We start from the raw sequence: 9,801 nt of genomic DNA on the forward strand, positions 1-9,801 counted from the left end.
TCTGAAGAGAATATTGCATTTTTCAGTATTTTTATGTAGAACTACCTGTGATGAGTGAATCCCTCTTCAGCTGTTCACAAAGGCCAGGGCTTTCTGCAGAGCAGGAAGTTTGAAATTCAGAGTTTTGGCTTAACTGGTAAAACTCTGACTTCAAAATAGCATTACCTTGGCCCTATCCTGAGCTTTTTTCCACAGGCTTTGTTATCCCTCATGTTCCTTTCCTTGGCTTGAACATGCTTGAAGAGCAGTTGTTCATCTGCAGTTCTCTGCATGGTTCTGACATTGCCTGATAGAATAAGGAAGCAAAGAATCCCACTGGGCACTCTATTGTTGATATTTAAACCAAATACTTCTTTTTGTCTCACTAATTAGCCTGTCAGTACAACATATATTGTAAATTCTATATTTCCTTAAGTGCATCTTTTCTACAATTGATGTCTGTGTGATAGCCAAGATTTTAATTGTAACATTTTTGTCACAGCCGGAATTTGGAAGCATTTCAAAGTGCAGGGACAAAAATCAATATCTGAAATCAACTAGTACATTTTGCTATTGCTTTTGTGTTAGCTGATCTCAATAATTGCTGTGAGGGAAATAATAGACTTTTATTAACAAACCATGCTTCTGCTTGCCAGGGCAGGGACCTCACCAGGAGGCCCAGAGCAGGTGATGAAGGGAGCTGGGGACAGTGATTGGGCTCTGGGCACAGCCACAGGCTCTGAGGAGTGATGCAAATTGCTGGGATTTCAGGCTGTAATGGTGTGATAAGAAAATGTCCTGGGTTCTTATATACAGCTAATGATGATAATGATAATAATGGTTTTATGTCCTTGAGGAAAGATAGCACCTGCAGAAACAAGTTATCCTTTAACAATATACTGAGGAAGTTAGATAATGGAAATGATAGATAGTTAGATAATGGATATGGAAGATTTCCAACTTTTGAATCATCAAAACTAGTGCAGCGTTTGACCTTCTTTAAAATTTCCAACTTGGCCATGCTTTGACCAGGTTTAGACCTCTTAGTTTGACATATCTCTTAGTGCCAGGTGATATGCTGTTTGTTAGAAGAAGTGTGCACAAACACAGTCACACGTTTAGAAATACAACATTATACATAAACAAATCCTCTCCCAAATGTTTTAGTGTTTGCTTGATTGTGTTTTGTTGGTTGTTTTTTTGTTTTGTTTTGGGTTCTTTTGGTTTGTTTTTTTGGTCAATCTAACAAAACTGTAAGACAAGGCTGGGTTTACAAAAATGAAAACTTTAATATGAGACTTCTCCTGAAAACCTTCCATAGCAGCTGTTTTCAGTTCTCCCTAAGGAGTAAGCAGCCTAGGTTAAGGAACATAGAGTCATGCAAATTCACACAGGTCCAGCTTTGTGCACCTGAGAGCAGCCTGGTCTAGATGCTTTTATACATCTGCAGAATACTGACAGCTCTCTGTGGGATGCTGATGCATTATCACTTACAGCTGCAAACATAGAAAAGCATAAAATAACCTGACTTTGGATGTATAGTTCTTGTCTACTCAAAGAGTGAAACACTTGGCTTAACTAATGTTGGAAATTAATGAGGTCGGTACTCAAGATACTGCAGTCTGCTCAGGATTTTTTTTTTTTGATTGACACATTTTAAAGCATAGTTTTCTATACAGGATGACAGAATGTCTGAGGTTGGAAGTGGTCCAGCCTCAGTCTGGTCCAGCTTCCCTCCCCTGCTCAAGCAGGTCACCCAGAACAAGTTGCCCCAGACTGTGTCCAGGTGGCTTTGGAACATCTAAGCACAGAGACTCCACAACATCCCTGGACAACCTGTGCCAGTGCTCAGACACCCTTACAGTAAAAAACTGCTTCCTGATATATATTTCAGGTTGTGCCTTTTGCATCTTGTGCTGTCACTGGGCACTACCTAGAAGATCCTGGCTCTGTCCTCTTTGCACTTTCCCTCCAGGTGTTTCCATGCTCTGATGAGGTACCTCCCTGAGCCTTCCCTTCCCAGGCCAAACAGTCCAATCTCTCTCAGCTTTCCCTTGTGGGAGTCTGAGTCAGTCCCTTTACAATTGGAATGACATTTTTCAGGACTCTCTCCAGTAGCTCCATGTCTGTCCTGTCCTGGGGAGCCCAGAACTAGACACAGTGCTCAAATATGATTCTTGTTCCTCATTTTGACAATCCATAGAAGTTTGCTTGGTTTTTATGTAAATGTTGCAGCTGAACTAAAAATAGGTCTCAGAAGAGAAAATAATTAAGGAGGCCAGAGTTTATCCTTAGTAATCCTGGAACAATGCATGGAATGTTTCTTTTTAAATACAGTGATAATATTTTCTTGGGAAAGTGCCAAGAACATTTCAGAAACGATTTCTGTTCACATTCATTTACAGCTCTTGCACTTACTGCACCGTCTGTCTTCATTTCACTGCTCCATACTACTCTGATGGGATGCATAGAAGCTCTGCTAAATTGTGCTAAAGATCCATTTGTAGCAGTTTATGCTGTTTTACTTGTTAAGCATCCAAGGGGGAGGTAACAGAAATATTAAATATATTGTACCCTGTTTTGTGGTTTTTCAGTAGAAGTGAGTTTTATGGGTATATTGAAGTAATAAATTAAAATAATAGGAAGTATTATTATTGGATTTTGGACAAAAATATTTTGCTTTAATTTTGCACCTTCAAGTGTTTAAGCTGTGATCAAGGAAATATTTACATCTGGTATCTGGCATGTGTGAATAGGCCCTTATTGCTCCCAATACTGTTCACAATATTGTGGTCTAAATTTATGTCAGAACACTGTTAAGCATTTTTGGTTTTCTACTGTTTGGTTTTCAAGGAGCTTTAAAAAAAATAAGCCAGAGGATATATAAAAATAATTCACAGCTTCATGAATTATGCAGGGCAACATTCTAGTTGATATGGTAAAATGTTCAGGTACTAAGATATAAATCTGGATGGGATATTACAAAATTAGGCTCTGATTCAGTAAACCATATGGGTCAGAATTATTACCCACAGACTTGATATAAAAAGCTCATGCTTGAGTGGATCAGACCTGTACTGCTCTGGCTCAAGATTCTCCCCTTCCAGCTTTCTGTAAGTTGAGATTTCTCTGAAGTAAGCAGAATAAAGGCTGTGTAAAGGGCATTTTAAACCACTTAAGGCTTCACAAATTGAGTGAGTTGCTGAAAAAAGCCACTGTCTTTGCCATACAAACATGGTTATTAGAACTACTCTATGTAAGGCAGATCAAATTCTTTAATGATGAAAAAGGCAATGTAGATAAAGGAAACTATATGTATGTAATATTTAGACATAAATATTATATATACATAACATATACATATGCATATACACATATATACATATGTATAAGCTCAAATTTGAAAAGAAAACTTACTGAGTCTGAAAATCGTTTTGAAATGGTGCCTTTCCTTTCTCTGATTATTACCTTTATTATTGCACCTCATTAAAAACAAACAAATCCAGTTATCTCTACTTATTTAGTGCTTGGTTTACTTGCAGATTTCCATCCTGCTGTTTGTAAAGCCAGCCTGTTTCATGCCACAATGTTGTTTTCATCATTTGTGCAAAGAAGCAGCTCAACAGTACTTTTTAGAATCACAACTAGTGATTTATAAGGCTTTACCTGCATTACTACCTTCTCTTGCTGCTCTGTTCCCCTGTGTCAGGGTCAAATTATGCAGCAAAGCCATCAGCTCTCAGAGTCAGGCATCAATACACAGTTCGATGAGAAGCCTCTCCTTTAAAAAGGATGCTGGGTTTGGTCATCAATACTGCAATAAAAATGTTGTGCTTGGAAGAGCAGCTGCTGATGCTGGCAGGGCTAGACTGGCTACCTTCCTCTGTGCCCCACATTTGGGTATTTGTTATTCACTGCACAGTGACTTTCACAGATGTCAGTGCTTGTTACCTACTGGGGAGAAATTAAACCTCTGCATGTTGGCCAGTGCACAAACTGTTCTCTCTCTTTAATGTCACTTTGCCTTCCAAGCCCACGCTGGCTCTGATGCCCCAGGGCCCAGCTGGGGTGCTCAGTCACATGTTTCCATATCCACCTTTCGATTTAGGCATTGTTGTGCTCTGGAGATGGAGTTAGCTTTCAAATGTTTCTTCTGATTAGAACAACCCTATCTCAATAGGCAATCAGCCTGATGTTTTCAGGGACTCCCATTTGCATCAAGGTCCTGAACTCCTGTCTACATCAAGGTCCTGTTCTTGCATAATGTTTCCTGGAGCTGTGTCTGGATCAGCCTTGGCTGTCACTCCAGTTGCTTTTCACTGCTTGGGTAGTTGAAAAAGATGGAAAACTGGTATATCTGACCTTATTATGCACAGGAATTTTCCACTGGCATTCTCCCCGCCATTGCCACAGAGAAAGGTTCTGGGTGAGAGAGGACATTTTCCAAGCACTTTATGGCCTAGTGATGACCTCTTCCTAAAATAGCACCTAAAGACCAGTAACTTCTGGAACAAGGTAATGAACCTCCTTCTCTTCCAGCCCCATATCCCTGGCACACACATCCTGACACTGCTCGGTGTCAGGCTGGAATTGGCTGGGAAAGGAGCTCTGTGGTACTCAAGAAACATTTTGCTGCTGACATTGTCTGTCCTTGGATCCCTGTTCCTCAACCTGAGGCCCACAGATGTGACTGTTAAACCTGTGAGGCTGGGACAGAGCATTACATGTGTTTGTAACATTATTGCTTAATTCATTGTAGGTCCCACTCTAATCCTTGGCTGAAAAGGAAGGTTTCTGAAAAGCCATCTCTGTCTCTGTCATGCTGCAGAGAGAGGGTAAGTTCTGCAAAAGGTGACTTGCCAGGTGCAATTTTTTTCCATCACCAAAACCTCTCACTGCCTTGCTTTGTGAAAAGTTTATCCTCTTTGGTTCTTGCCTTGCAGACCCAGAAAGCTCAGATTTTTCTTCTTTCAAAGAGTTCCAAGGAGAGGATAAGCAGGCGCTCTGATCACAGGGCAGAAGGGGTGGTGCAGGAGTCAGGAAATTGTTCTGTGAAGTGCCACTTCCTCAATTAGTTTGTTTTCTCCTCCTTAGTCCTGTAGGCTGGAGGAATAAAGGATAGCAGCTAGAGCAGCTGGAAGTTCCTGGAGGTAGGTTGTGTCTAGGAAAAAGGAAGACATGGTAAAAGCATGGCAGACAAAGGAGGTGAAGCCACAGGCAGGGGCAATGGGACATGAGCCAGGTGCATCTGTGTCATACTCAGTGTGTGACACTTGACAGGTCTTTGACATCAGAGGCACAAGGATCATGTGTGGTTTTGGAGCCTGTCCCTGAGGGCAGCGTCAGCACCATTAAAGACCTGAAACTGAGTGTGTTTAGTTTAAATAAATTCAAAAGCTACTTCCTTCTTCCATCACGTTCTCCTCCTTTAAGTTTTTTTTTATGATGTTAGGAATGACTAAGAGTAATATCACTTCCAGCATGTGACATAACTGAGATAAGAATTCATAAATGCATTTGGAACAAACAACTCCGTGTTACTGAAAATAAGATCAGTTGCGTGATTAAAATGAACGCAATCAAATTCGAAGCTTGAGGCGCTGCAGCTAAACAAACATATCCCTAATCAGCAAATTACGTCCTTCCAAGGAACATTGTAATTTCAAAATGGAGAAACTACATTAAAACTGTCTTCTGTAGTGCAGAAATGATTATGCAGCAATATTTACTCAGTCACAGAGAGCGTCTTTCGAAGGGAACTCGCGGGGATTTTCCCGATCCAGCGCCGCTCGTCGCACCTCGAGCTCTGGTGCAAGGGGGACCCCTGGCGGTCAATCCGCGCAATGGCAAGCCTGGCGCTCGCCGTGCGATTCCTCAAGTGCACCTGGAAAATCCTGGTGTCCTGGGAAAAGCCCGACTGCTGCCTTAGGAATTGGCCGCTGGAGCATTTCTAATGTTGGCCTCAGGTGCTTAGAGAACTGGGGAAGGGAAGAGGCAAGGGAACCGGGAAAGAAAAAGCAACAAAGAGGAAAAAAGATGATTTACGTGTTACATTTTATGCTTCTCTTTGGCATTTGCACACACCAGCAGTTTCTTGTAATTTTTACAAGTTCACAGAATCAAAGAATCGTTAGGGTTAGAAGGGACCTCTGTAAATCACCCAGTCCAACCCTCCTGCCAAAGGAGGGTTACGTCACCTGGAGCAGGTGACACAGGAACTCATCTGGGTGGGTTTTGAATGTCTTCAGAGAGGTCTGTGTACACAAGGCCATCTCCCAGCACTCATCAAACTGTATCCAGAGGGGGCTGAGCCTGCAGCTGTAGGCCAAGATCTGATGGTCAGAAATAGGTGACACTTTTGGGGGTTCACTTTATGGAACAACCCTCCTAAAAAGAACAGCTTGAGGAAAAGTAGCATGACACTGTGGTGGAACTGCTGATTTCAGCAACATCTTTTGAAGCAATTCAGAGGTGTTCCGGGGCATGGGAAAGGATGCAGTGGGGAGGAGATGGCAAGAACACCAGGAGGAGAGAAGACAGGGAGATGCTAGGTGTCTTAAGCCAAGTGTGACCACTGCAAACATCAACTGGAGCACAAACTTCATCTTTATTACAAGAGGAGACGGTACCTTCCACCAACACAGTCTTGTCCAGACACTCATAGACACAGGATTTCTCAAAATAAATCAATAATTTTATTAGCAGATGGACAAAGCAAAAAGTAAATTCTTTCTGTGCCTCCCGGCAGTGGGAGCATCACAACCGGGATCATTTGCAGAAGCTGTGCAGGAAACGGATTTGGACTCTGCTTCCTCAGGTGGGAGAGGAGGAAGCACAGCATTTTCTCTGTCTTCTGTTCTATATGGCTGCAGCACTGTCAGCAGATCCTCTGAAGTGCCCAGCTCTGGTGGAAAAAGTGCACAGTGGGTGGTCTCAGGGGCAGGAACAGCAGGGGATTGATGATGTCCTTGCAGGCTCTTGGGGCTTTGTAGGTGCTGCTGGCTCCCATGGCTGCATGCAGCCATCAGAATGTTGTTTCTGGGGTGGACAAAGCAGAATCACTGGAGGTATCTACCAAATCCATGGGCTCAGAGGGCTCACGCTCCTCCACCTCCTCCATCTGCTCCTGGGCACTGTCCCTGTCAGAATCAGCTCTCCACTTCATGGGCATCAAGTAGATCCCAAAGAGTGTGAGGACAATTTCCACACAGTCCCAGAACCACCACTCCTGGCAGGTTGAGACAGGCACGCTTTCCTTGGTGGGTCTGGGCTGCTCCTCCATCCTCTGCTCCATGCTCTGCAGCTTGGCCATCTCCTGGCTGCGCTGCTCCTCGTGGCGCCTCAGGAGATCTTCTGTGACCTTCACTGCTGGCAGATCCACACTCAGTGCATACTGGAAAATGCCTGCCACAATCAGGATTTTGGTGATGGCTCCAGCCACGGCCTGGAGGAGGAGAGGCGAGTTAAAGGGCTCAACAGGGCTGGGTGATACAGAGATAGTGGCTGTGGCCAGGAGATGCAGGGCCCAGGAATGGGTGGGAGAGGGGATGCAGGAGCCTGGAAGCAGCCAGGAGAAGGTTGGGGAACACGGTGGGGATGGGGGCACATGCCTACAGGCACTGGTTGTAGCTGGCAGCCCTGTGCACCTGTGTACCTGGCCCTGAGGGAGGCACCTGCCCTGCCCAAAACTATCCCCACAGCCCCTGCACCCTCTGCCCAGCCTTAGAAGCTCCCCCTGAGTGCTTCTTGTCTGTCCCTCAGCCCAGTCTTCCCACAGCCTGTCTCACTCACCACTGCCTTAAGGTGCATTGCAGCACTGATACTGCCACATGGGGCATCTGGAGACGTGTCACCTCTCATGTCAGAGACACCAGAGCCCCAAAGTGACACCCCACCCAGCCAGGCTGGGCTTTGGAAAGAAACCAGATGGAATTCAGATGGAACCAGAGATTATGCCCTTTGGAAGAAGGGTCAGCCTCTCAGGAGGACTCCACAGCTGTCATGGGGTTGTGCAGGGAGAAAATCAGACGGGCCGAAGCCCAAACAGAACTTAATCTGGTTATACATTAACTGCCATATAAGACAATAAAAATGTTTCTGTAAGTTCATTGGCAACAAAAGGAGGGCTCAGAAGAATCTCCATCCTTTATTGGATGAGGGTGAAATACAGTGAGAAAGAATGAGGAAGAGACTGAGGTATTTAATGCCTTCTTTGCCACAGTTTTTAGAGTAAAGCCAGTTGTTCTCCATGTACCCAGGCCCATGGACTGGAAAGCAGATGAGCAGCAGGCAGGCAGGAAGCAACACCTGGGCAGAGGCACATAAGTGGGATGCAGGCACTGCTAAAAACTCAGCCCATGCTAGAAGATCACTGCCCTGCTGTTCACAGAGTAATCAAGACTTATTCCCAGCTGCCCAGTCTCTTGAGTGATTTACAGTCTTTCTCACCGTCCAAGTAATCCCCTGCTTTTGCTGTTCCTCATGCTGCATCTGAACCTCTTCCGTGGCCTTTGCTGCCTGGGGATCTGCCCTCAGCCCATGCTGGAGGATGGCGAGCACCAGCAGGATTTTGGTGATTTTTCTAGACATGGCCTGGAGGAGGAGGAGGGAGAGAAGAGGCTCAGCAGGTTTGGGTAGCAGGGAGAGGGTGGCTGGGGCAGTGGGGGCAGGACACACAGGGCCCAGAGACAGGGACAGGGCCACATGCCCACAGCTCTGGGGACACTCGCCTGGATGGTGCAGGAGGAGGAGGGAGAGAAGGGGCTCAGTGGACTTGGGCAGCAAGGACATGGTGGCTGGGGCAGTGGGAAGCACAGGGCCCAGGGACAGGGACAGGGCCACATGCCCACAGCCCTGGGGACACTTCTCCTGATGGTGCAGGAGGAGGAGGGACAGAAGGAGCTCAGCAGGTTTGGGTAGCAGGGAGATGGTGGCTGGGGCAGTGGGAAGCACAGGGCCCAGGGACAGGGACATATCCCCACAGCCCTGGGGACACTCGCCCCATGGCAGCACCTGCCCTGCCCGAGATGATCTCCACAGCCCTGTCTCTCTCCCCAGGCTCAGAGCTCCCCCAGGAATGGTGCTCCTGGCCCTCGCTCAGCCCAGCCTTGCCCACCCTGCCGCTCTCACCGCTGCCTGGAGCCGCACTGAAACGGTGACACTGCCACACGGGGTGTCTGGGGACATGTCCGCTCCGATGTCACAGACACCAGGGCTCCATGGCCACACCCTGCCCGGCCAGCTGGGGTTTTAGATGGAACTCAGGTGGAATTCAGATGGAACCAGAGAGTTTATGACCTTTGAGAGAAGGGGCAGCCAGTCAGGAGGACAGCACAGCCTTCATGGGGTTGTGCAGGGAGAAAATGAGAAGGGCCAAAGCCTGACTGGAAGTTAATTTGGCCCTAAAACTGCCCTAAAAGGTGATAAAAACTGTTTCCATAAGTACATTAGTAACAAAAGGAAGGCTCAGGACAATCTCCAGCCTTTACTGGGAGGGGGGAAACACAGTGACAAAGGAGGAGGAGGAAGATCTGAAGTACTTAGTATAAGGCCTGTTACACTACTGTGATCTCCTCTCATGACAAGACGACCCACTCAGCAGACAAGGGAGAGGTTGTGGGTTCTGATTCCCTGGAGTTTAGTAAAGCCTTTGACACCATTTCCCACAGCATTCTCCTGGAGATGGCTCATGGCTTGGATGGGTGTGCTTTTTTGTTGGGTAAAAAACTGGCTGTGGGGCCAGGCCCAGGGAGTGGTGGGGAATGGATCTGGGGATGGACACCAGGAGTGCTCCCCAGGGCTCAGCGTGGGGGACAGTCCTGT

General features: G+C 46.2%; 1 protein-coding gene across 1 annotated transcript; it reads right to left on the bottom strand.

Annotated features, from left to right (window-relative positions):
• Window positions 1-6,651: 6,651 nt before the first annotated feature.
• LOC146444171 (uncharacterized) lies at window positions 6,652-9,247 on the bottom strand. Its single transcript, XM_085049310.1, has 3 exons — window positions 9,109-9,247; window positions 8,428-8,571; window positions 6,652-7,423 (listed from the first exon to the last, which is right to left on the bottom strand). Exons 1-3 carry the CDS (start codon window positions 9,163-9,165, stop codon window positions 7,004-7,006), a joined length of 621 nt encoding a protein of 206 aa, XP_084905436.1. The 5' UTR covers window positions 9,166-9,247; the 3' UTR covers window positions 6,652-7,003.
• Between the last annotated feature and the right edge of the window lie 554 nt (window positions 9,248-9,801).

The sequence above is a fragment of the Lichenostomus cassidix genome, chromosome 1 (assembly GCF_008360975.1).
Source record: "Lichenostomus cassidix isolate B80296 chromosome 1, HeHo_3.0, whole genome shotgun sequence".
Classification (NCBI taxonomy): Eukaryota; Metazoa; Chordata; class Aves; order Passeriformes; family Meliphagidae; genus Lichenostomus; species Lichenostomus cassidix.

Coding starts and splice junctions, on each gene's coding strand:
- LOC146444171 (XM_085049310.1), bottom strand. CDS start 9,165: ATGTCCCCAGACACCCCGTGTGGCAGTGTCACCGTTTCAGTGCGGCTC. Junction 8,572..9,108: donor CAGTGCGGCTCCAGGCAGCG/GTGAGAGCGGCA, acceptor CTCCTCCTCCAG/GCCATGTCTAGAAAAATCAC. Junction 7,424..8,427: donor AGCAGGGGATTACTTGGACG/GTGAGAAAGACT, acceptor CTCCTCCTCCAG/GCCGTGGCTGGAGCCATCAC.